The following is a 27,896-nucleotide window of genomic DNA, read 5'->3' on the forward strand; positions in this document are numbered from 1 at the left end:
GGCTACAGTGAGCTGTAAATGCTGCTTAATTTTACTATACTTTTGTGGCATTGATGTTGGTTTTGATCAAGAAAAGGCTTTTTTGCTAACTAGATTCAGAGCACTGCGAGTTTGCAGTTACGTTTGTTTATTTTATAATCTCTGATCACTTTCCTTTTATCTAGAGAAAAATCAGTGGGAGAAGAAGGTGGGAAGGGGTGAGGTAGGTGTTGCAGGAAAGAGATTACGACTTTTGATGAATTTCTTTTCAGCCTGCCGGAATTTGGTATAGACGCTATCCCTTGCTTCCCCAATTAAAAGAAAAGTTGGTTTGTATTAACTTGGTGAGGAAAATTACTAAATTTTGTGTTTTGTACCAATATAAGCTGAAATCTTTCTTAGATAAGTGATTTGGAAATTTTCCTGAAAAATAATAAAACTATAGCTAAAGTTTGTTTCAGCCCTAGTTGCTAACTGATATATTAAACACCGATAAAATCTTTTTTGTTTTTCCTCTTTTAAGAACTTAATTCGCAAAGGGAAAAAAATACATCATTTGTTTTTAGTTAGTTGCACCACGTAATGTTACTTAGTTATTTTATATGTATTTTTTTCTTTTTAGCTTTCATTTGCCTCCAAATGAATGGAAAAGATGATACATGGTCAATACTTGGAAAGATCTAAAGGATCAGTTTTACTGCCTTTTTGGTGCAACATCATTGGAATGTAGTTGTAATTTTTTCCAGTGATAATTCCAGTGATTTGGCGGTATGGTTTTCCCACAGCAACAGTGTGTTGAATCAGGGATTTGCTTTTCTATTTTCATTTTCTGAATAACCACAGTATTCCCTCACCCTTAAATGAAACAGACCTAAGCCTGAGTTGCCAGACACCAACAAGGAAATTCCAGGTTCAGGAAAGTGATAGTGACTCACACTGGAGGGGGTTGCCTGCTACAAAGGTACACTTTCTCAGAATCAGTGGCTGGAGCAGAGGCGATGCAGCTGGTTGCATTTGGGAGCAGTTTGCTTCTTGAGATGGTCATGAATTAATAATGGGGAAAGGAATGGAAATCTCAGAGACATTCCGAACTTTTATTCTCCAGGGAAGTTTAATTCATACATTAGGCTTTTTATGAAAAGAGATTTTTTGAATGTAAAACATCTGTTCATTGAAAACCTCTAAAATCCACATTTTAACAACTTCAAGCACATTGCTACTTCCAGACTGAGTAACACTTTAAACACATTTCCTTTTGAAAATGCAAGATTCGCAAAAGAGACTGGTCATGCATTCATTTGGCCATTCTCAACTGGTGAACTGAATGCTGGATAATCTCTGCTGGCCCCTTAATCAGATTTAAAATTCTCAATCCTTCCTAGGTGTTTCCGAATACTTTTATCTGAGTTGTAGCTGTGTTATTGCACCTTATTTGCTATTTTTGGTGTGTTTTTTTCCTCTTGACATTTTTGTAGTTCTAGCATTGAGAACCTTTTGTTTGTCATTCAACACATAGCTTATTTTAGCAGTTATCATTTGGTACATAATGATTTGTTATTTTGCCCTTTTATTTCCCAAAGACATTTTAAGAGTTAAATAGATCTTTATAATTTAATCTGTAAAGCCCTTTGAGACACTCAAATATAGACCTTACTTAAAACTGTTCTAATCTGCACTGTTTTTGTATCTGTCACACATACATTTATGGCTCAAAGAAGTAAATTCTTCCTTATTTCTAGAATAAGTTTATGAGTTTATCTTTTGTTGGTATGATTCGCTTGTATGGGTACAGCTGTCTTATGCCAAGAATGCCAAGAATTGAGTTTAATTAGGTAACAAGTAGAAACTTTTATTTATTTATTTTTTAGATTTTATTTATTTATTTGTCAGAGAGAGAGAGCACAAGCAGGGGGAGCTGCAGGCAGAGGGAGAAGCAGGCTTCCCGCTGAGCAGGGAGCCCGATGTGGGGCTCTGTCCCAGGCCCCTGGGATCATGACCCGAGCCGAAGGCAGACGCCTAACCGACGGAACCACCCAGGTGTCCCGACAAGTAGAAACTTTTAAAACAGTGTAAAGATGTGCAGCTTTTTCAGCAGGAAGGAGTGGTATGTGTCACTATTGATTTACACCATAAATGAGGTTTAATTTACTGCTTTCTATTCACAGAATAGAGGAACCAAAGAAATCTGAAAACTTCTGTCTTCTTTTTGGTATAGGAGGTGTCTTTTTAAAGGGCAGATTATATTCGCAGACCAGTGTGATCATTTCAAACTGTTGTTCAGTGACTTCTAAATTTACTTTTAGTGTTTTTTCTGCTAAACTTTAGACTTTCTGATTTTCAAAAAGGAAACCAGATTGTAAATTTGAATATAAACAAAACAAAAAGTTAAATGGTTCTGATTATATGCAGCAAAATTGGTACCTGGTGAACATGCTTTTATGAATTTACAGAATATGTATTTACAAAAGAACAATGCCTTGAACTCCTCTCTTTCAATCTAAGTAAAATTCTTTGGTGGTTTTTTTTTTTTTTGGAGGAGGAGGTGGAGGGGTAGCAGGTGAGGGAGAGAGAATCTTAAGCAGGCTCCACCCCCAGCACGGAGATGGAAGCTGGGCTCAATCTCAGGACCCTGAGATCATGATGTGAGCTGAAATCAAGAGTCACACGTTTAACCGACTGAGCTACCCCGGGGCCCCAATCTAAGTAACATTCTTAACTTTATTTCTATCTACTTTTATACATTTTCTCCAAGTCCTTTATTTTGGAAAAAAAATATTTTAAAGCTTCAATCTGTGACTCTTATTTTTTCCCATTTCAGGAATCTGTTTTTCTAATTAGAGATCTTAGCTAATTGTCCTAAAGTCAGCTACTCTAAAATCTCATTAATCTCCATGTTTAAAAGTCCACAAAAAAAGCCTAAGCAAAATGAGGTTGTCAAAGTTGTAAAACAGCAGTATCCATCTACACTGCATCTTCATCATTAATAAAAATCTAAAGTAAGGAAATGAAGGTAGCATTTCTTTAAAGTGGATTCAATATTTGGGACACTTTTTTCTATTTCTGGAATATCTCTGAAATGTAAATAGACCAACCACTAACCCATATTCTGATAGCTTGGGATCACAGATGTTTCCAAACTTTGAAACAAAGTACATTTTTCCCCTTTTAATTGTGAAAGTGCAGTGTTGGACTTCTGCTTTTTAAAGTGGGTCAGAGGGGATAGATACTCTGTTTTTTTGCTATTGATGTATGGCACCATGAGTAAACCCAGCATTAGAATCTTGTATTGCTATCATTCATTGAAAGGCTAAATGTCCCAGAAATTTGACTTTTTTTTTTTTTTCACGGATCTCTTGGCTGCAGCCAAAGTGGGCTTTTTATAAAAGCACTTGAGTGCTTTTATAAAACATGTCAAGTGAAGGTCCCCACTATTTCTCTACCCCCCGATTTTCCTGGGTCAGCTTACTTCCCCAAGTAACCCAAGACCGTTCTAAGGTAGAAGAGAGAGCTCTTGTGTGTTCTAAAGCTACAGGATCCACAGGGCAAAAATGCATCCAGATCACAGCGAGGCTGAAGGTCAGGACGACTGGCTGGCTCTTTCCACACTCCAGCATAAACCTAGGGCAACCTCCCTATGCTCTTGAAACAAAAGGTTGTTAGTAAATAAACATCTGTTGGCTGACTAATTCGACATCAGTGTAAAATAATTGTGTCAATCTGTTCCCTCTCCGTGTTAAATTATATCTGATTTGTAGAATGAAAGGGGGCCCAGTACTGCTTATTCCAAGCTCCTTTGCCCTGTGAGGTCTGTTAACTGTGGACGTGGGTCAAGTTCAAAGGTTCCTTCCCTCTGTTCTGCCGGCCAGCTTCCAACCACACTGCTGGTTTCTGAGAAATATCTGAGAAGCAATGCTTTAGGCAGGTGCTCACACCGTATCCCTCCCTGGGGCCTCACTGCCCGGTCTCTGCCGGCTCTTGTTAATGTGGGTCACCCTGGACAGTGCAGAGGCCTCAAGTACAAGTTTACCTATTCCTCAGAGGTACAGGGCACAGTGCCCCACCCCCGTCCTAAGGGTGGAGGGAGGATGGAATGGGAAATCAGAACTTCTTTGTTCCTCTCCTGGCGTGCCACTCTCAACAGTGACCAAATGTGTATTCTTTCATTATTCTTAGCCCAAATAGAACCTTCTTTTTCCTCCAGGCAGGGAAGGAAATGCCCCATGAACTCCCTGCTTGAAATCTGAGTGGCCAACACTCCTTGCTACCCCATGCCCCTGATTTGCCCCCTCACTTTCTGAACCTGATCCAATCTTGCTATCACCCACACCTGGTCACCAAGGGCTCACAGGCCCTCTGTATATTGAACAGTGGGATGGGGTGGTGCCTGCCGTCCATCCCGCCCCGCCCCCAGTTTCCACTAAATTTTTTAAGTTGCCTTTCATCTCTAAATTTGGTTTGATTTTTCTGCTATCATTAATGAATGTCTTCAGATATCATTTTTTCCAATAACTACTTGTTGCTTCTTAAAAATGAGGAACAACTTCAGGCATACAAGAGTATACCTAATATAAAACACTCCCACATCCAGGTACCACCATGCAGTTTTAGAAATAACAAATGTTAGAGTTGAAGTCCCTCTGGACCTCTGCCTAATCACCTCTTCTTCCATTTCTCTTCAGAGGTAACAGCTATACTGATTTTGTTGATAGTCATTCTCATGTATGTTTTTATACTTCAATTACACATGGATGTATATATAAATGATACATTCTATATTTTGGGGATTTTTGAAATTTTATAGAAATGATTTGACTCTGGGAAATTTCTGCTGTTGGCTTTTTTCACTTCATATTATGTTTTTAGATTCAGTCATGTTGATACCTGTGACTCTTGTTCACTGCTCCTGGATATCCCCTGTATACCAAGGTATTCTCCCACTGGGGGACATTCCCATTGTTGCTAGTGTTTTGCTGTGGACCTTTAAAGAGCAGGCCTCCCCCAGGGAGACATGGACATTCTTATACACATCTCTTTGGAAGGCCTGATCTTTAAATGCCAAGTTTGATTTTTGAACCCTTTTTGAATTAGTCTTTGTGAATCTGAATAAGTTGCTGCATCTCCCTGGGCCTCAGTTTGCTTAGGCACAGAGGGAGAACTGAACTGAATAATCTCTAAGGTTCTTTCCAAGCCTAGAATTCTGTGATTCCTTTCCAGCTTGCTTCTCTCCCTCCTTATAGTGTATAGTGTGTATCAGTTATGAGCAACTGCTTAGCATGAGAATCAATTCAGAAAAAAAAATCTGTGTGTGTATGTAGTTAAATTCAAAATGAAAATGACTTTGAGTCCCTTGGGAATGTTTTCTTACAATGTAGGTTTCCTGTTCTATTGATTAGATAAATATTAATAACAAAACTGGCACTGCTTTAAAGCCATCAGAAAGTTAATGTTGGGGCTTATTCTAGTAAACATGGAAGCGGTGTTGGAGTCTTGTCTCCTGAGCGTGGATGTTGGGCTGTGTTACCAGCTGGGCAGGCTGCATGAAGCCTGGTGGCTGATGGATTGCTCATGAGTTGGGATGACTCAGAGTCGTCATTTTGAACATGAGTTATCGTATTATGTGTTGCCAAGAAATGATGCTTTCTAAAAGACTGTTGAAATATGAAGGACTTTTTTTTTTACCCTAAGCGTAATGCCCTTCAGAAGCTATGTTTTTGAGATTGTATAGTGTTTTTAAATGAAAAAAAAAAAAAAGTTGCTCCCTTCCTGCCAGAATGAGCTGTAGTTCTTGCTGCTGTTGATATGACAGCCTCCTCCTTCTTTGCAGCCTCTAATCATCTGAGCCTAGGGCACAGGCCAGTGCTTTGGAACTGTAGTCTCAGGGACTCTTGGGCAGTGAAGATCACAGTTTAGCGCAGAGATGTCGTGGCAACTACATGGGCTGCTCATTGTCTTTTTTTTCCTTCATATTTTCTGTTTGTGGCTGAACACTAGATGAAATACTAGAGTTATTATCAAACTTGGTAACTTACACGTCATGGTAGTAGTGATAGCTGTTATGATTTGTCCATTTCATATAGCTATGAATATAACATTTTACTAATTGATAGATTGGAGTGTTATTCTAACAGATACTATGATCAATTCAACAGCTTTTCCACTCTCTCCAATTTTTAGCAGTCCTGTGGGTCAGGAAAGTGACCCAGCTCCAGGGATGGGTCTTGATCAATCTAAATTTAGGGATGAGTTTAGATTAATCCAATCTTGGTGACTGCCCATGGCCGTGATTGGTTCCGGAACTCAGCATTAGCCCCTAGAACATGACATTTCGTGGTTATAATTCTAGAAATGAAACATGAAGGAAAGGTCGCTGGAGGCTTTGGGGAAACATTTCCTCCCTTTGAAGTGAGAGGCACAGGAAGATGATCTCTTTTCTTCTCAGTATTGCTGTTGTGGTCAGGAACCGTTATCAGTCAGGGGATGAAATTGATACTCCCAAGGGGACAGAGCCAAAGGAGGTACAGAGAAATGAGCCGGAACTACTGGTTTGAGCCATCCCTGAACCTCAGCTCATCACTGGGCTTATTATATGAGTCAACAAATTACCTTAAGCTAGTTTGATTTGAGGTTTCTATTATTTGCAGCAGAGAGCATCCTAATTGATATAATTACATTACTATATTATGACTGGTTATTCTAATTCTGGAGTAGTCTCAGGAAGTTATCTTTTCTTTAAATTTTAAAGTGAATGTTAATCCACCATATAGTCTACTGCTGTTGTTGCCAAACTAGTTGTAATGTAACAATCTTGATTTTCATATTGTAATAGATTTCTTAGCATCCTTACTATTGTTACTATAGTACACTAAGAAAACTTTGAACTTCCAAGGTGTTCTTAGTTCTCCCCACACTTAGTAGAATGTAACCTTTACTTACTTGCATAAGAGTATTTAACCTTTTATTATCTACTGTATACATGTTTCTGTATGCAATCTAACTAGAAAAGAGAGGATGGACCCTTTGCTTGATTTGAGAGCAATTCAGAGCAATGTGTTAACAAAACCAAATAACACAGGATTAAGCCAGGACTTGCCATGTCAGGGATGGACATGGCCAAGGAGAGAGCTGAGGGAGGACGGGGGTGGGGGAGGGCCCATGGGTGGAGCGGCATCCTCGGGGAAGGCTGCCACGTGAGGTGGCCATGCACATGCAAGGGGAGGAGGTGTGGGGCAGCTGGAGAGAGGCTCTGAGGGTGGCAGGGTCAGGAGAGCAGTGCCTCCGAGAGGCTGTATTGCCAGGCAGAGGAAGTTGGACCCACAGCTTCTTAAATAGTGAAGTGTTATTACCACAGAGATGGTTAACAGTTACTCTCGCAGTGGCACGCGGGGAGCTAGACCAGGGAGAGAGGTTGGCACTGAGTCCTGGGAAGCTGTTACCATACTTCATGCGTCAGGTGACAAGAGCTGTAGGATAATAGCGTCTGAGTATGTAATACCTTACGTCAATATGGAATTTCAGAGTTCCCAAAGCACATTCAAACACGTTATCTAATTTATCTAATTACGTCCCCTCACCCTTTTTTATGGATGAAGATACAGAGGTTCAGAGCAGTTAAGAACCTCCCAAAGTTGTCAATTACAGAACCCAACCTACAGTCTATAGGTCTTTGGACTTTCAGGTCTAGTGCTTTTCAGTAATAATATAAGCGACATTTTCCATTATTAGTGAAATTCTAGTTGTGCTAATTTGACTCGGCTCTGTGCATTTGTCTATCAGCTGGCTCCTGACAGCAGTGTAAACAAAAGCTAAACACCACTGCTCCTAACTCCTCTAAAAACTGAACACCTCTGAATAGTGAAAAGATGGTGAAGTATCACAGATAAAGGTAGGACCTCCTCAAATTACAGAAAGGTGATTCTTCTGACAAATACAAAAAACAAAAGGCGGGGTGTGGAGAAAGTTTCCTAAATGTTTTAAATGAATGGAGAGTGCCTGAGACTTTAGGGAGCCTCCAAGTGGCAGCCTTTTTGGGTGCTCTCAATATTTATATGTAGAAACATTGTAGTAACATAGCTATTGAAGGCTTTTCTCCCCCTAGAATAATTGCATTTAATGTTTAAGTCAATTTAGCGGATACGTAATTGACACGTTTTCATGAAATGTCATGGAAACCGCTTTTAAGGGGTTCTGAACAGAATGCAAAAGAATAGAAAAATAAAAGCTGAGTGGCCAGATGATAAAGATTTAGCAAATTGCATCCAGGTTGTATTCATTAACTTGTCCCTTCAGAGAGTAGCAGCTTATTCCTGATAAGTGTAGAGCATTCTGATATTTGTCAAGGACTTTGTGGTTCTTTGTAATTGAAATTGCTAAATAAGTTTTGAACTACCAAAGTGCGGGGGGGGGGGGGGGGGGGTGGGAATTGGTGAGGGAGGGTTGGACTTTTAACTGCCAGGGCCCCCAAACAACTTTCACGTGGTACCTGTCTGGCCCACTTGAGTGCTACTTACAGGTTAGAATCACCTGGAGAGCTTTTAAAATTACCAGTGCACAGATCCTAGCCTTGACCAACTAAGTCAGAATCTCAGAGTTTGAGGAAGGGAGCAGACCTAGTCATAAGTAGTTTTTTAAAGTTCTCCAGGCAATCCTAAAGTTCAGCTAGGGCTAAAAACCTTATTCTAGCTATTTTGGCTCCAGCCAGTAAGCTGCAAGAAACGTTTATTAAAATGTACATACGAGGGGCGCCTGGGTGGCTCCGATGGTTGGGCGTCTGCCTTCAGCTCAGGTCATGATCCCAGGGTCCTGGGATCCAGCCCCACATCCGGCTCCTGGCTCGGCGGGGAGCCTGCTTCTCCCTCTCCCTCTTTCCTCTTCCCCCTGCTCATGCTCTCTCTCTCTCTCTGTATCTCTGTGTCTCGAATGAATAAATAAAATCTTTTTAAAAAAATGAACATACGATACTTGCTAGCTGTATAAAATAAATATGTAGGTTTTCCCATCCCTGAGCTCAAATAGGCAGGTTTGGGGGCTTGGGGTTTTGTTTTTCTCCTTAGCCAGTTGCAGATCCTAAAGAACACATGGCAGGAGATGGAGGAAGACATTCTAAAGAGGTCCCATGGTGTTTTTTTAGGGAAGGATGGGGCAGGAAGGGTAGAAATCATTGTTTATATGTGTTTCAGGAAGCAGAAAATATGGCATGTTCCAAGTCTATCTAAATTATGTAACTTTGAGGGATGTGATCCATTTGGATCAAAATAATGAGGCATATAATACATTGCATTTAACATGTGTGGGAATTCTTTGCAGAGTAATTAGCATTCCTTTCTTCAGCCTGTATTCAGAGGAAACATACCATTCACACCCTCTCTGTGTTCACATTTTCCAGTGCGTTGGAGAGCTTTTTTTTTTTTCAATAGAAATCTTTGTCCTTTTCCTAATAAGACTTGAATTATATTTGGAGAAATTTAGCATTTCTTTTTCTTTTTTCTGGCAGGAATTGATTTTAAAATCAGAACGATAGAACTAGATGGAAAGAAAATTAAGCTTCAGATATGGTAAGTAAAAAAAAAAAAATTATACACAGTTTCTTCCTTAATCGGGAATTGAAAGTGGGAATTAAAATGTGAACTGTGGTAAGTTAGAGGTAGCTTGTGATAGCTAAAACATCTTTTCTTTACCAGAACCAAGGGAAGTGATTAAGTATTCAAAGGTATCTCCACCAAGAACGGGAAGGTAAGGAATGATCTTACAGCTGGAAGAGATCTGAGAACTCATTCTTCCCAGACACTAATTTTGTAGGGAAGGAAAGAAAAACTAAAGAGTGTATATGCTTTTTCATTGTAGTTGTTGCAGCCTTGAAATCAGGTAAGGCAAGAGTAGTCCCATGGTAGGAACCCTGAGCGGGTTCTTCTATGGAAGTACTAGATCTAGGTTCTAGGTTCTGCCTCTCAACTGAGGGCCTGGGCCAGTTGCTTCCCTTCTTAGGGTCTGTTTTTCCTCAATGATAAATTGGTTGGTGAGCCTAAAGACATCTGAGTTCTCCTCCAGATCTAACACTTTATCATTTGTTTTCATGTTTCTTCTCTTCAAATTAAAAAAAAAATGAGGACCACCAAACCGATCTAATTGTGTGATGATGACAGCAGTAGACAAAGCTTAGAAATTTAGAGATTACAAAGCAGGCAGGGCAAAATAGTAAAGTAATGTATAGCAGCTTTTTTCTTAGGCTGTTTTTCTTCTTTAAATCTCAGAACCAGGACAGAACTAGAGCATCATATTGAGATCCACTGGTCCTTCTTTTACAGAGAAAGAACTTAGAACTTAGAGTGGTTAAGTCCATCTGAGGGCATCTCTCTGGGTCAGTGATAAAGCTGAGACAACTCCCCAAATCTGGAGCAATGTGTCAGCTTTATATATTAGCCTAGTGTAGTGGGTCCCGGTGTATTCATTGGAAAACATGGTGAATGCTACCACAGGTTGCCCTTTTCAAAAATCTATTCATATTTTGTAAGAAGCCAATTTTTTTTTTTTTTTAAGATTTTATTTATTTATTTGACAGGGAGAGAGAGACAGCGGGAGCAGGAACACAAGCAGGGGGAGTGGGAGAGAGAGGAGCAGGCTTCCCGCCGAGGAGGGAGCCTGATGTGGGGCTCGATCCCAGGACCCTGGGATCATGACCTGAGCCGAAGGCAGACGCTTAACGACTGAGCCACCCAGGTGCCCCAAGAGGCCAAATATTTTAAAGATATTAAAAAAAATTTAAGGGGGAAGCAAAGAGAATTTCTGACTCTGTGCTGAACAGTCCTGACCATAGCAGTAAGAAGCGTTTCTAGGAGCCTGTGGGCAGTCAGCTAGCAGTCAGGTAATTTAGAACTTAATATAACATCATAGCACTATTTATCAATACTCTCAGCAGCAAAATAAGACTCCATTTAGGCTTCACAACCTGTATTTAGTATGGCAGGGGTTCTCCTCTATCCTCCCTGCAGAGCTGGTTCTAAATCAAGTAGTGTGTTAGACCAAAATATGGTTAGTTGGTTCAAAGATGCTTGGCTTCTGTTTTCCCCATGATGTGTTTGCCATATACCAAACAAGTGCCCTGGGCATCTAATCCTGATCAGTGAGAGAATGGCAGGATAAGATGACTGTGGTGGGAAGCCTGGCCCTGCCCTCAACAGCTGAGACCTAGGATGCTTGAGGGTTATTCCAGGGGCTTAGCTATTTAATGGTCCAGTGGCAGACCATAGCCCAGCTGAGCCTATTGTCTCTTCTGCAGAGTGAGGATGAGCGTCCTACCACTACACCGGGCTGTGGTGGGCATCACTTGAGCACAGACTAACGTATTTTGTAGGGTATATATAAATATTAAGGTATATTATTAATGTTTTTAATTTTCTCTATTTCCCTTGGGCCTCCATCTCTTGTTTAGGTTGGTGTGCATTAGACTTCTAGTGTATTTCCACAAATGCCTCTTTCTCCCCTGCAATTAAATTGTACAATTTAGTTTGCCTTAGCAGCACAGGGAGTGCATTAGTTCTGGTGGTGTGTGGCAAATTTAGAAATACTGACTTACCCAGATATAAGGAAATTTGACTCCCTTTATAGGGATTGCTTCAATCAATGTAATGAGAAATTCTTGAATTTTTCAGAATGGATTTTAAGAGAATGCCATCAGCCAAAAAGCAAGAATACATGAAAGTGCATGTAATTTTGAGGTGTTGTTCATATTTTAAAGTCTTTGGGAACATTGTCAACCATTATGTTTGAAACTCCAGGCTCCCATTCAATCCCAGGCTCTGTAGCTGACGAAGTTCTTGAGGAGATCCATTTTAAATGGTGTGCTCTGCTGAGCAGAATTCACACAGTAGTAAGTCCAGCCCAACAGCTTGCTTTGTACAGAAATCAGACTTTCAGTCAAGAGAGCAAAATGCCTTAATCATGAGGCATTTATAAAAAGGATTATAACTACTTGCAGGGGTCCAAGAATTTAGAACTATTCTCTATTCTCTCCCACGTGTGTTTGACTAATAGAATATGCCAGTTCCTAGCAGGGCCATGTATTTTCTCGTTGCTGCTTTTATCATCAAGGTCCAAGTTTCCCACCAAAGTCATCGTGAGCTCCTGACAGGCCCCTGTGGCCGCCTCCGCCTCCAGCTCACAGACGCACGGCAGGCTCCCTTTGCGTCTCATTCCCCTTTCCCTTGAAACCACTGCGTTTGTGAGCCGCCCAGGATTCTCTCCACAGTTTAAGGTCTCTCCTCAGTGATGCTGGTGAGAACTTTTAAAACCACTCTCTCCTTTGTTTCAAATTTTAGGGACACAGCAGGTCAGGAAAGATTTCGAACCATCACAACGGCATACTACAGAGGGGCCATGGTGAGTGTGTTTTAGGGTTTTGTGACTCTTCAGGTGAAAGTAAAACATGAATATTCATTTGTCAGGTTTCTAGGATCCAAGCTAGAGTCTAGTACAATGGGGGAGATAGGTTTTGGAATGTGAAAACAGGACATTTAAAGGATTTTTCTATGTTGTGTTTAGTAACTGCATGCTTTGACATTGGTCTTTCATAATATCCGTGAGGTAATTAGCTTATAGACGTTTTGGAACTCCTCCACACTTTCTGAGCAATTGTATGTCTTAGTGAAAGCTGGGAGACCAATTAAAGACAATGACAGTAATTCAGGTAAAGGCTAATAGACGAGAATATGAACAAGGCCGTGCATGGGAGTTGTGGGGTCAGAACCGGGAGATACTGTGGTTGTTGGGCCTACAGGACTTAGTGACTCTCTGGCTGTGAGGAGGTAACTCCCAGGGGTCTGCTTGGGCTGGCTGGCAGGGTTGTATTGCCCTTTATCAAAACAAGAGTACAAGGAGGAAGACAAGATTTGGAGGGGACAAAGGCAACCTTGTGTTTTACTTAGTTGAGTTTTTGGTGACCACACGGGACATTTGGGAGCTGATACCGGGTCATTGGTCTCCAAGGCACATCTGACCCTATCTCTCTTTTTGGCTTCACCTTGTGCCCTTCTCCCGTTGGATCTGTGCACTCTTACCACGCTGACTCTTTCAGTCCAGTGGGTTCTGGGCCGTTCTGGTCAGCAGGATACTGAAAACATTTCTGCTCTGTGCCAGGCACTGTGGGCTTTCCCTCTTCACCCCAGCCTCAACCCCATGGCCCAGTTCAAGTCTACTCAGACCTCAGGTCTTGGCTTTCATGTCATTTTCTCAGGGAAGCCTTCCCTGACTGCCCCATCCCCTCAGCCAGATTAGATCCACATTTGTACTCAAAACTCCCCATACTTCTTCATAGCAGTTGTCAAAGTTATAACTAAGTGTATAATTATTGGTTTATTGTTTTCTTTGCTAGCTGTCCATGAGAGGAAGGGGCCTTGTCTAACTTGTCCACGGCTGGTAGCACAAAGTATAGTATCAGGCACATAGTGGGTGCTCACTAAATATTTGTTGAATGGACAAACAGATGGCTAGGTCTAGCACTTAATACAGGAGTACGGTCTGGTGATACAGATTCTGTAATAATTAGCATACAAGTGTCAGTTGATACATTTAGGAGATAGACCTTTTAGAAATACCAGACATGAGGGTCTTTAAAAACACGATGACAATCAGTGCCTTTCATTAAACCTGTATAATATTAAGTTTCTGCGATTTATGTAGACAGATAGTGGCATTTTGATCAGCCCATATAAGAAAAAATGATTTTATTTTTTTAAGGATAAAAAAATAATTTTAAAGCAGTGTCGTTACGATCTTAGTATAGGAGTAGGAAGCAAGACATTTCTACTTGCAATAATAAAGTACACAACGGAAGTGATTATCTCTTTCTCTCATCGCTATCTCTGTTTTAACTTAAACACTCCTTTAGCTTCATTTGGTGCTGATTCTTATCATGTGCAGTCAGGTAGAAAGGGTGTATCACCTTTACCGTAATCACTAATTCATTAAAGGTTAACGGTAAAAAAAACTATTTACATGGTGAGACAGTGGAAGAATTTATTTATCTATTTTTCCTTCTTTGTACTTTAAAATTTTTATTATAAATCCCTTTTAATTAAAAAGACAAAATAAAGGACAAACAAAAGGTTGGGTTTTGGAGGGTAGGAATATGCTGACATTATATTCTATAACTTTAAATATATGACTTACTAAATAAAGATTTTTCTTACAGGGAATTATGCTGGTCTATGACATCACAAATGAAAAGTCCTTCGACAATATTAAAAATTGGATAAGAAACATTGAAGAGGTATGTATGGAAAGAGAATGATGATACTAGAGAGGAGTCCTGCTGGGTGCTTGCAGAGGGCTCCTTCTGTCTCTGGAAGAGGCAGCTGAGCCGCTGAGAAGTAGGCCAGGGGCAGGTCAGGCCCCCTCGCTCTGAGGAGCACGGACGGAGTGATCTCTGGTGCCTCTGTCAGACGGGGAGCTACACACAGAGGAGCAGTCTCACCGAATTTAAAACTTGGGCCAGATCTTGAAAATAATTTAATCGATTAAGTCCCCATTTTACGCATGAGAAAACTGAGGCCGGAAAGAAGAGACTTGCTTGTGCTCCTCTAGCTTTAACATCTGACTTACAGCTTCTTGCTTTCTGACTGGCAAAGGTCTCTCTCTATTCCAGCAACTTCTCATTTTTCCCTTCTAACATTTTCTCCATCGTAGATAGTTGAAATTTGGTTTAATTCCAGATTGACTAGTATTAAGATTTTTTTTTAATGTCTTTGATATTTCAGAAAGAAATCTTTTTTTTTTTTAAGATTTTATTTATTTATTTGACAGAGAGAGACACAGTGAGAGAGGGAACACAAACAGGGGGAATGGGAGAGGGAGAAGTGGGCTTCCCGTGGAGCAGGGAGCCCGATGCTGGGCTCGATCCCAGGACCCTGGGACCATGACCTGAGCCAAAGGCAGACGCTTAACGACTGAGCCACCCAGGTGGCCTAAGAAATCTGACTTTAAAATCATTTTGTACACATTTATATTAACCTACATGATTTCATGTTTTAAGTAGCTCAGAATCCAGAATACCTTCCTCATTGGCTCACTCAGTACTGTTTTCTCCTTCTTTGACCCAAACTAATCTTTGGAAGTTTTACTTCTGTTTGTTCATGTACAAAAAAAGCCATGAGAATGACTGCAAGCCTTTGGGAAGAAGTTTGCATAGGCTCTTATGCAAACTTTTCCCTCCTCCCATCTTTTAAATTTTTCCCTGCATCAAGCCTTGTGTTGAGCAAAAGATTATTTGTCTTATTATTAAATTTATGGATATGTTTCTGACAGGTTAGGATTTGTCTATTGAATAACTGTGTTTTGCTCAGGCTGTTTTTATAACATATTATTTTCTCCCTGCAGCATGCCTCCTCAGATGTTGAAAGAATGATCCTGGGTAACAAATGTGATATGAATGACAAAAGACAAGTGTCAAAAGAAAGAGGAGAGAAGGTAAATTTGAACTGAATGCATGAAGATGGGAATCTATTCACACTAAGCATTTATTTTCTTAGTATTACTTAATTATTGATTTCAGTTTAAAAAATATCTGTATTTTAATCCTTTAAAAAAAACAACAAAGAGATGTAATCCATACTTGCTTGAATGGTGTGAATTAGTATTCGAGATCCAGCTCCATATATTGTGTAGTCATGACTCATTCCTGAAGAATTTGCTGTTTTCTGGGAGATACAAATTAGTCCTTTTTCAGATTCCTGCAGCTTAGAGTTCATGCTATTTCTTCCACATCTGTGTGAAAATGCCTAGTTTTAAAGGTCAAGTAAATCATTCTCTTCAAATAAAAGTAATCGGATAGGTGAAGTTTAAACAGTAATCATATTCCAATTCATTATTTTTTTCTTAAGAATATTTTACACCACATTAGATTTAGGTCATTATGGATAAACTACTTGTAACTCATCAAGCTGTGGATGTCATTTATAGGCTTTTCTCTATTTTGTATCCTGCAAAAAAAGCAAGAGTTTATTACATGTACATATTTACTTCTGTGACATTTTCTAAATTAACTTAGAGGCTTCAGTTTTTAAGTCTTGGAATTTTGCTTTAGCCTTTTTTTAGTGATGCATACAAAATGTGTTTTGTTTTTAAATCTGACTGCAAACTTTTTTCCCCTAAGAACATTCATTTAATCTTGTTATTTTAAATAAACTGGGAGCTTTTTGGGAGTAGATGGAAATAGAAACCAAATAAAAATGAAAGCAGTGAGTACTTGGCATTTTAAGCTTTCATTCTTTTATGTACCAATTTATTAAAAAATAATGAAAAGTCAGTATAGTAACTGTTGGAGAGTTGTACTTTGGGAGCAGGTGAAAGGGGTCAGTGAATTCCAAATTAATGGTAGGAGCGAGTATCTGTCTCACGATTTTTCTTGTAAGTATATTAGAGAACTAAAGTATAATAGAAAAAAAAGAATAACTTAAGTCATGTTTTGAGTGGAAGTGGTGCCGTTCTACTTATGATGATTAAGTTAGATGTCTACATTTCAAACACAGAAGAAAGCAAAGAAATTTGAGAACCACAGAGTGAGTTCTCAACTAGATCCTCTACCTTTGGGACTATGAAAAACCTAGAAAATGGAAATGCTTTATATGTTGAAGCAACTTGAACGGAATTTAAATGTTTCTGTTTGCCTTTCAGTTAGCAATTGACTATGGGATTAAATTCTTGGAGACAAGTGCAAAATCCAGTACAAACGTAGAAGAGGTAAGAAAGATGTTCGGTGACCTATTCTGGGGAGCATTAGAGCTTAGCTGCCTGTGTTCAAGCAGCTCTCCAAGACTTGTCATTTTCTTAGTGAATGCCTTCTGTGAGCTCCGCCTCCATTTTGTGAACTTTCGTGCTTCTGGCTTTTATGCGGGTCCAGGTTCTTGAATTTCTAGCACCCAGCCCCCACGTGGGCTATATGAGATTGCTCAATTAAGATTCACTGAGCAGAAGGTAGAGGTTCCATTCAAGTTCAGCTTTGCCCTTTGTTCGGGAAGCCAGAAATCCTGCACTCGCCGACCAAAGCACAGTGTTTTCTGCTCATTTATCATGGTTCATGTCATCCTATGGTAGCCCGTAGCCGGAGAATCTTAATTCCTTTCATGTCTGTACTCTGTCAAGAGAGAATTAAACTGATCATTGAACAGATTCCCTTAGATTAAACATGACACATTGTAACACAACAGCATTTAGTAGAAATAAATGTGTTTATCAGAGAGTAGTTTTAATAAATTTTCAGTAAGTGAATTGTTAAAGACAACCAAATCATTTAAAGTCTTCTAAGAATAGATTTTCTTTACCAAGGGCAGAGTTGTTGATAATATTTTCTTTTTTAAAAACATTTTTTAGGGACTCCTGGGTGGCTTAGTTGGTTAAGGGTCTGCCTTTGGCTCAGGTCATGATCCCAGGGTCCTGGGATCGAGTCCTGCATTGGGCTCCTTCTGCTTGTGCGTGTACTCTCCCTCGCTCCCCCGCTCTCTCTTTGATAAATAAATAAATAAATAAATAAATAAATAAATAAATAAATAAAAAAAATATTTTTTAAACTGGTTGTAAAAATGATGCATGTGTGGGGGTGCTTGGGTGGCTCAGATGGTTAAGCGTCTCCCTTTGGCTCAGGTCATGATCCCAGGGTCCTGGGATCGAGCCCTGCATCGGACTCCTGGCTCAGTGGGAAGCCTCCTTCTCCCTCTCCCTCTGCCTCTCCCCCTGCTCATGCTCTCTCTCTCTCTCTCTCTCTCTGTATCTCTGTGTCTCAAATGAATAAATAAAATCTTTTTTAAAAAATGATACATGTGTGTGGGGCGCCTGGGTGGCTCAGTCGTTAAGCGTCTGCCTTCGGCTCAGGTCATGATTCCAGGTCCTGGGATCAAGCCCCGCATCGGGCTCCCTGCTCGGCGGGAAGCCTGCTTCTCCCTCTCCCACTCCCCCTGCTTGTGTTCCCTCTCTCGCTGTGTCTCTCTGTCAAATAAATAAATAAAATCTTTAAAAAAAAAAAAAAATGATACATGTGTGTTAATACATATCATTCAATAAACAGTAATATTGATGGTTTTGTAGACATTTAATTTCTTAGGTTACCACCATTCACCATAACATTATGGCTAAAAAATCAAGATTTAAATGACTTTATTGGTTAGGGGACACCAATCAGAACTTTTTCTTTGTTTTCAATAACTAATTTTTTCAGGTTGGCTAATGGGTGTTAGGAAACAGGAAGCTTCTGTTGATTTATTTACACAGTCATAGAAGAGCAGAAAAATGCTTCCTTTTGCTTTGCTCACAAGAGGATTTCCTTCCATCAGAAAGAGGGGAGCCTCTTAAGTAGAAACAGGAGAAAATTTGTGCACTGAAATGACCCAGGTAGGGTCGCTCCCACAAAGTGAGCTCCATACCCTGGCTTAATGGAGCAGGTTTAAGCCTCTGTTCATGGCTACGCCCCGATTGAATCTGTGGCTCACAGAGAGCTTTGAGTTATGGAAGTACAGAGCTGGGAGTTGCCTGAGCTGCTTATTCTGACCAGGTATTCGGCAGAAATTAGCAGTTTTCCCAGAACTTTAATTTAGCGTAGTTAGCTTTTCATAAAAGCTGGGATGGGCTTCTTTAGAAACAGATTCACAGATGACCAGTGTTGACAGTGCAACATTGATAATAAGTGATGATGGTGGTTATCATATTGTTTCTATTCAACTTGATTGGACATAATCCTTCTGCCTAACATCTTTGGGGGGCATCAGAAGTCGTTGGGAACAAAGAGACTGACAATTGTATGTTTAGCATGGAGACGACTGAAGACTTTTTTTTTTTTTAAGATTTTATTTATTTATTTGACAGAGCACACAGTGAGACACAGCAAGAGAGGGAACACAAGCAGGGGGAGTGGGAGAGGGAGAAGCAGGCTTCCCGCAGAGCAGGGAGCCCAAGTTGGGGCTCGATCCCAGGATCCTGAGATCCTGACCTGAGCTGAAGGCAGATGCTTAACGACTGAGCCACCCAGGCACCCCCCGAAGACTCTTTAAAAAAAAGAGTCTTGGCTCTGTAGAGGGGGACCTGGCTGGGTCAGTCAGTGGAGCACACAACTCTTGATCTTGGGGTTGTGAGTTCAAGCCCCACGTTGGGTGTAGAGATTACTTAAAAATAAAATCTTTAAAAAAAAAAAAAAAGTCTTGGTTCTGTAGAAACAAAGTAGAGATGATAGGTTTAAAAAATGTTTTGTTGGGTCAAGACACCTAGGCACAAAATGTCACTGAGATTGATCAGATTTGTCCTTCTATTTGAGCTGATTTCCACAGTGGGGAATTTAGCTGAGCTAAGACATAGAAGATGAAAAAACTCTCAGGTACAAGAGTGAAAGTATTTTGAAAGAGAAGAGATTGGGGATAAAAGGTAGAGATTTTTGTGAAAACAGATTCTAGAGCTCTAGAGTAATACATAATTATTCATCCAGTTATTAAACAGGTATTCAGCATATCCAAGATAAGACACTGTGCTCTGCTCTGAGGACCTGGGGTGACCTAGAACCTCTGCCCCCCCCCCCCCAGGTGCTTTTGGTGTACTGAGGAAGCTACCTATCACTCAAGAGTGTCACATTAGGAATTTGTGCCAGAGATTATGTGCAGAAAATATTTGATGAATGAATGAATGATAAGTTTTTTAAAATTTTTGCTTCTTTATTTTAGAGAGGGAAAGAGTGTGCATGCATGAGCAGGGGGAGGAGGAGAGGGAGATAAGCTCCAGCAGACTCCACACTGAGCGCAGAGCCTGACCCGCAGCTCAGTCCCTCAACCCCAAGATCACGACCCAATCCGAAACCAAGAGTCGGATGCTCAACCAACTGAGCCATCCAGGCGCCCCGTGAATGACAGTTTTATAATGCTGGAAAGTGTTTATGATATCATTGAAAAATAAGATAAAATACTCAAGTGTATACTACGATTACAGTTATGTTCCTTTCTCAATTAAAAAGTGTCAAATAATGTTTTATAATGAAATAATGAAAAATTCTACATTTCTATTTTAAAATATAGACATATATTAATAATTTTTTTGGTTTACCTTTAGGCATTTTTTACACTTGCACGAGATATAATGACAAAACTCAACAGAAAAATGGTTTGTATCACAGTTTTTATTTTCATTATGCTATTTGTTAAATTTCTTCTATTTTTGCTGTTTATTTATTTGAATAAAAAGGATAGGCCTGATTATAACATATTCACATTGACTCATTTTTTTCCTGACTCACGTATTCACCTGGTTGAATTTTGATTCTTACTTCTGTTTCTTCAAGTTTCTTACTTCTGTGCTGCGGCTGCTTCCGTTTCATCTGACTCTGTAGGTGGTCTTTAATGGAATTCTGACCAGAATAATTAAAATAATAATGGCACAAATTTAATTTTTGCCATAAAATTATCTAGTTTAGTTTTAATGTGACAGATATTTATCTCTCTGTATAATTGTGATCATAAAGTTGCTAAATTCGCTTAAATTAGAAATGATGTCAGTGATGAATCATTAGGCCCACCTGGAAAGTTTGTTTTCACCAGAATCCTGAATATAATTGTAGACCTTACATTAGCAACTGTTCTTACCTCTGGTAAGAGGATTGCCTATATCAGTATCTTAACATTGTTGCCATCATTACCCTTGAAACTTTCCACTCCATTGGCTGTAATTTCTCTGAACTGGAAATAGGAGCTTCCCATCTAATACATTATTAATATAAAAGGTGCTATCCTAAAAAATATGTTTCTCATTTTATTCCACCATTTCCAAAGATACAGACGACATCAGAGCCTGACGAGTCCCCTTTCTAATAAAATACTCTACTGAATACTTCTTTGTGGTGTGGTTTGATATTTGTATGTTTTAGATAATTGGGATCAAACCATGAAGCTTTTACTTCCTTGGTAACTTCATCTGCTCTTTTTTAGAATGACAGCAATTCATCAGGGTCGGGGGGACCAGTGAAAATAACAGAGAACCGATCAAAGAAGACCAGTTTCTTCCGTTGTTCGCTACTTTGATGAACTCTTTCTGAGAGACTGCAGCACACCTAAAGGACCCTTTCCTGCTTCTCTGAAAGCACAGGTCAGCCAGCCTCAGAGTCACACCGCCCGGCTGCCGCTGAGAGCACCACTGAACCTCGACTTCTCCACACAGAAGGCCACGTGCATTCCAGCCTCATGGCCTATCAAGATAACAGGCTCTTTTTTTCAAACATGGAAGCAATGAAGTGGAGACATACGGAGGACTTAACTTGTTTTTCCTTGGTTTGTCCCAGAAGCTGCTACCTTTTCTTTTTCACTTTGCACATCAGTGTTAGCCTGTCCCTGCTACACCACAGTCTCAGACTCATATTTGCACACTTATGCCTCATGAATTCGAGACAAATTTGTGCGCTTGGGATGTTTGAAAAAAGTAAAACATTTAAAGCAGAGGTTAACATACTAAAATTAAAAGATGTTTGGTCTGGGTCATGTGGCCAGATGTTATTGCATTGATAGAATTTTTTAAGAGCTCTAATTTGTGATTTCCTTAAATAAGAATCACTAAATTCTGATAAAAGTGATCTTAAAAATTCATTAAAAAATGTCCATCTATTCGTCAGAGGCCACAATTCCTTTATTTCTTCGGATTGTTTAGAGTTTTGTTTCATTCCTGACCTTTTTGCTGGAGAGTTTGGGTAGCTAAATAAGTCACTTTTTCAATTGATTACCTCTCTCTGATCAATGGAAGCTACATTTGGAAATCACCTTAATCTTGCGTTTCCTGGGGTTTGTATTTACTATTCTTGCCTATGTGTGACCTATTGTAACCATGCCATTATCAAAAACATAACATATTTGAACATTGTTGTCTGTTTCTAATTGTGAACTTCTTGAGCTGAAATTTTACATAGGCAGAAAGATGTACCATTTAAGTCTTATTTTAGCATCTTATTGTGGTTCTGTCACATCAGCAATGTAATAGATGCAGTGTATTTTTTCTTAAGTTCACTCTTCAGCTTGCTGGCTTTATTTGTAATACCCCGTCCCTACTGTGATCCCTGTCTGCAAGAGTCAACAAGTATTAGATTTAGATTTTTGTCTGTAGAAAGCTTACCTATAGGGAGAGAGATTAACTTGTTGATATAAATGTAATAGAGAGAGCTCTTGGTAATGGTGAACAGAATGATTTTTTGTTCTGTTTTTATTTGGACTTTTTTCTTTTTTTTTTTTTTGAACAAAGGTAATCAGACCTTGTGCAGCCTCTAGGTGAAGTCTTGCCTTTTCGTTAGAGAAAATAGGAGCAAGGTTTCCATTTTAAAACAGCTGTTGTTGAATGCGTAGGACCCAGTTCCATCTGTTCAGGTTTGTTGTTCTAGAACTCGGTCCAGGCATTTGGGCCAAAGCCAACCAAAAGCTTAGCTGCCTTTCTCACCAGACACTGGTACTGGTATTCCTTTTGTAGATGAAACCTTCACATAAAGAAAAAAAAAGCTGTTTAGCGTTAACTTATGTGCCAAATTCAGATCATCATGTTGTTGTTGTTATTCTAGCCTTCAGTGTCATAATACGGAAGGGAGTAATGAATAGGTGATTAGGGAAATGAATTCTGCCAATAATTATTCTTCCTGTTAGGCCTTTTTTGTTTCATGAAGGTTACCATCATGGAGAGTGAAGATGAAAATGGAAATGGATTGCTTGTTACCACAGAGCATCCTGCGTCAGATTAAGATGTAGCATTAGAATGCTTGGACCAGTCAAACGTTTACTACTTGTTTGAAAACTTACGTACAATTTAGCAGCAGCAAATATACCAGAACGATTTTTGATGGATACACTAAACTTAATGTTGACAAATTTCAGCCTTCTTGATTTTTTTTTTTTTTTGTACTTACCTCTAGGCCCACAGGCACCTGTTGGCGTCCCCGTATAATCAGTAGTTGCTTGATTGAAAGTTGGTTGTACATCTACCATTTTAAAATTAGATACATTTTTGGAAAGAAAAAAATAATTTCTTAGAAACATCTTGTATTTACTAATTTTCTGAAAAAGATCCAAGCAGTTACGCTTTCTGAATGGTAACGAAGTACTTTCTAAAAGGCAAGTGCTATGACACCATGTATGAATGTAATTCTCCTAGTAATTTACCTCTGACTATTTGGTGTCTTAACACTTTGGTTTCTTTCTCAGGGGTTGTCTGCAAACCAAAACTGACATATTCTGTGGTTAGCTTTTTTTTTTTTTTTTTAAACACATTGCTTTGCTTTTGTTTCATTCCTTCTCTCTTCTTTTGTCTTATGTGGGTTAATAATTAGTCTCCGTGAACTTCCCTTTGAAAGAGCCTGTAAAAGTTAGATGAGTCTAAAAGTGCTCTTTGAAGTAGCAGCAATTTGGGGGTATATGCTCTGTTATATAGAAAAAAATCGTCCTTGCTATTTTCTTACATTTAGCTTTGCTAAATTGTATATAATTTGAGCTAAGACCATAGGAAATTCACTTTCTGCATGGTAAAATGACCCAATAAATATTCCACTTTGCTTAATAATGTACATATAGTGCATTATTTTTTCTATTTGTAGATGAATTTAGTGACAGATAATTGTCTGTTCCCTGCTGAAACTGAAGAAATCTAGTTTTGTGTGAACATGTTTGTGGTCTTATGGATAAGGTACATGAAGACTTTCGCAGCAGTATTCGTGGTTCAGTTGGCCGCACTTTATTATCAGTGTGCTAATCTTTTGACAATGATTGGACTAGACCTTTTCACCTAGAGTCTGAGGATATCAGACACTGAAAATGTGCTGTAACTCAGTAGCATGTAAACCAGTTGATTGTAAAACGTTTCACTGGGAATTTATTTTAGCTATGTTTTACTTCATACAGATTATGAGAAAATAATCCACCTGTGCATTGGTTAGGAGGTGCCGCAGGGTTTCTTACTATTTACATGAACATTTTGTGCAGTCTTTGTTATAAATGTTCAGAAGACTATACTCTTTACTTTGAAGGACTATTTTTTAATTATACCTCATTTAGCTAACTAGTATTCTAATACCTGGTAGAAAACCGGTGAGCCAGCCTTTAAGCATCCAACACCATTTAGATTATATGTTTTGTTTTGGACTAAAGACATCATTGGAAAAGGTAGGAGATAGTTTACTCTAGAATAGAACATACATGTCATATCCACTAGTGCAAACAAAGTATGATCTCCCTGTCTCCATTAAGCAATTTAGCTGTGCAATATAGATGAACGTTTGCAGAAATTTCTAAGAGATTATAACTCCATTTTACAGATTCTGAATGCTAAGAATCTGTATTAAGACTTATAAAGTTTTTCCTGTGAACAGTAAGTGATGCATTTAAGCAGATTTTGTTTTCTAGTTCATGACTTAGCTTTCTTTATAAATTTAGTACTTAATCTTTAAAGATGAGCTTCTAAGCTTCAAATTTTAAAACAGCATTTCATTATGTTGGTTTCCTTATCTCAGATTTTAAGCACTCATTTCTGCCGTCAGGTTTTTTAGAATTTTTCTTTTAAGAGAAAGGACATTCCTTTTTCCCTTCTTGTTATATCCAAAGAAGGGAGGGAAATGGAATGTCCAAAAAAAAAAAAAAATGAAATTCCTTGTCCTAGAGGGAATATGCTAATAAAATTTTTAATCCCAGCACAATTTTACAGAGAATCAGTCTTTTTTTTTTTTTTAAGATTAATAAAATTAATGGGAGTCCTGTTCAGTATGAAAAAATTCTAAATGACTGAAATTTCTAGAAGTGAAAATCAGCAAACAATTATTTTAGGGATATTTTCAAATTTTACTTCATTTTTTGAAATGCTTGTGCCATATGTGATTGCATTTCTTATTGCCAAGAACTAATAGAACTTCTTGTTTCATTTTCTTACCTTTTTAAAAATGTGAACTTAATTATTATAATTCATTCCTACAGCCTTACAGATGGGTTTTATTCTGTTTGTTTGCAGCTGACACTGAGTTCCTTCAGGGCAAAATGCCATAAACTATTTGACTAAAATCATGCCCCTAATGGGAAATATCTAGTTTTTCCATAGAATTATCCTTCTGTGTAGGCTTCAGCATATTTTATTTTTGCTTCAACAGCTTAATGTGAAAAGTTCCTGCAGATAAAGTGAACCTGTCATGTGGTTAATCTTGTTTAAGCCAATTCATTAACTGTATACTGCTACTGATGCTGCGGTTTGTTTTGTTTTGTTTTTTAAATGGATTTTATTCCAGGTGAACTTTTTTTTTACAATAATGTTCGTCTAAAATAAAAACTACATAATGAAAATGCTCATGACTCTGAAATGAATCGCACATTTAAAAAATGTTTCTTCCGATTTGCTAAGTGTATGAGTCAAACCGCGGTAGGCTTGAGATACTTTAGAAACTTAATCTGACTTGGAATTGTTTAAAGACTCAGAAAAATGGCTGGATCTCCTGCTCATACCTAGTTCAGAATACACTGAGCTGATTCTGTTATAGAACTGCAGCCTTAAATTGATCGTCCTTCCCTTCTTAGTCCTCCCAAGTTTAGTTTCTGTTGTTTGGTTTTTTACTTCCAAACACCACAGATTGAGGCCCCAGCCCTGTCGCTGTTCTCCCACAATGCTTGTGCATGTTCCCGGTCGTAGCCTTTCGTGTTCATCCCACCACCATTTTGAACCTTCACTGTTCTCAAGCTTCCCACTTCTCTCCCTCCAGGTCTTTCACCTCCTGCCTCTCAGAGAAAAGCATCAGTCAAAAAACAAGGTTCTTAGCCATCTCTTTGTCCCTAATCCATAGCCTACCATGGGCCGGCACCCAACGCCACCCTCATCCTCACTCCTTCCTTTTGGGGCAGAAGCATCCCTTCTCTTCTATACCTTTCTCACCACGGCCTCTTCTCTGCACTCAACCTCCCACCTCTGCCCTCCAGAGAACTCGCAGCTCTTTCTCTTCCACCTTCACACTCTTATCCCATGTTACACCCATCCCCTCAGCATCTAAGCACCCATAACACTCCAGCCGTTGGCCTTGTGTCTCTCTCACCTATTGCCCTTTTTCCTCTTCTTCCTGTTGTAGCTAAGCTTCTTCAAAGAGTTGCCTACAGTTACCATCTTCACTTTTTCGTTTTTCGTTTATTCCTCAGCCTACTCCAGTTTGGCTTCCCCTCTAGGCCCTTCACTGACATTGGGCTTACCATGGCCTAGTTGCTCAAGTAGCAGATAATTTTCAGTCCTTATCTTGGTTAACCTCTTGGCGGCATTTGACCAGTATATCTCTTCCTCCCAGAAATGTTCTCTTAGCTTCTGTGACAGTATTCTCCTGATTCTCCACTTTTCTAAAAATAATTTCATCCTTTTTCAAGACTCTTAAATGCTCATAACTTCTGTGATCAGCTGAATAATGGCCCCCAAGCATGTTCATGTCCTAATCCCTGGAACCTGTGAACATTGTTCTACATAGCAAAAGGAACTTCACGGATGTGGTCAAGTTAAGGCTCTTGAAAGGGAGGATTGTCCTGGATTATCAGAGCAGAGGATATGTAATCCCAAGGGTCTTTATGGGAGGGACACAGGAGGAGTTGGAATCAGAAGGAAACCAAGGGATGACAGAAAGGGAGAAAAGGTGTGATCATGCAGGCCTGTGAGCCAAGGAGTGTAAGTAGCCTCTGGGATCTGGAAAAGGAAAGAGAAGAGACTCTCTCCTAAAGCCTCCAGAAGGAACCAGCCTGGCCCTGACACTTTGGCTTTAGCCTGGTAAAACTCATTTCATAATTCTGCCCTCCAGAACTCAGAATAAATTTGTGTTGCTTTAAGCCACTAAATTTGTGATTATTTGTTACAGCAACAATACGAAACTAATACAGCTTTCAAGTTTGTATCTCGAGCCCCACCCTCTTTGCAGACAGGAAGACTTCCAAGTTGATCTGCTTATTGGACATCTCCCCTCAGATCTGCTACAGGTACGTCAAAAAACATGTCTGAAACTCAAACTCAGTTTACCAGCTTTCCTGCTCCCCAGCAGTTCCCACCAACAGCCCTTAAACCCAGGAGGAGAAAGCTGTTCTCTCTCCTCTTTTCTCCCTCATGATAGATAGCACGATCATCTACCTAGATCCACACACAGTTCACCAGCCTCCAAGTCTTCTAGATCAAACACCTTAAGCTCTTCCTCATCCATCCACTTGTCCATTGTTTCTGCCCCTGTGTTCAGGCCTCCTCATCTTTTGCCTAGATCTCTGCAACCTCTCCTAACTCGTTGCCCAGTCCCTACTCTTAGTTTCCTCCAAGCCATTTTCACAGTGCTGACAAGAATCTTCTGTCACTGTCAAATTTAATTCTTCAGTGGTACCTCATAACCTTGGGGTAGAAGCTAAACTTTTTAGCCTGGCAAATAAAGAGCTTTACCACTGCATCTTTCTCTCCAGCCTTGGATCTTGTCATAGCCTAACTCATACCCATTTTGAACATCACCAGTAATTGCAGTTTCCCGAACACACCATGCTTTCTCATTCCTTTGCTTATGCTGCTCCTTTTACTGACTTCCAACCCTTTTTCTGGCTAACTCTTCCTTATCTTTCAAGACTCAGTAAGGGTTTCTCTGGGAAGACTTTGGGCACAACCCATCCAGGTTAGGAGCCCCCTCCTGTGTATGCCCAGAGTATCAGTGCACTGGATTCGAACTGTCTGTTTATTCTCTTCCCTCTAGACTCTATAGAAGCTCCTGTAAGTGCAGGGACCATGTCTTTAGCTTTTGTATCCATAGGATCCAGTAAGGAGCCTGGCACATAGTAAGAGTTTAATAAGCGTTGGAAGAGAATCAGTGAACTTCAGCAATCATCAAAATTAACATGTTGTTGAAGAAAGCTAAGTCATTTCGGAGCTGTTTTGTTTTCCATTTACTTCTTAATTGAAAGAAA

At 39.5% G+C, this 27,896-nt stretch overlaps 1 protein-coding gene across 1 annotated transcript in view; it reads left to right on the forward strand.

Annotated features, from left to right (window-relative positions):
• The window catches only part of RAB8B (RAB8B, member RAS oncogene family), a 57,811-nt gene extending 33,295 nt beyond the window's left edge, over positions 1-24,516 (forward strand). Inside the window, exons 2-8 of the mRNA XM_032417146.1 lie at positions 9,470-9,530; positions 12,291-12,351; positions 14,162-14,239; positions 15,346-15,435; positions 16,642-16,707; positions 20,050-20,100; positions 20,922-24,516. Coding sequence (XP_032273037.1) covers positions 9,470-9,530; positions 12,291-12,351; positions 14,162-14,239; positions 15,346-15,435; positions 16,642-16,707; positions 20,050-20,100; positions 20,922-21,014 — 500 coding nt within the window. The 3' untranslated portion in view covers positions 21,015-24,516. The remainder of the gene's footprint in view (positions 1-9,469; positions 9,531-12,290; positions 12,352-14,161; positions 14,240-15,345; positions 15,436-16,641; positions 16,708-20,049; positions 20,101-20,921) is intronic.
• Positions 24,517-27,896: the final 3,380 nt, after the last annotated feature.

This window comes from Phoca vitulina, unplaced genomic scaffold, assembly GCF_004348235.1.
Source record: "Phoca vitulina isolate PV1807 unplaced genomic scaffold, GSC_HSeal_1.0 scaffold20, whole genome shotgun sequence".
NCBI classification, from domain to species: Eukaryota; Metazoa; Chordata; class Mammalia; order Carnivora; family Phocidae; genus Phoca; species Phoca vitulina.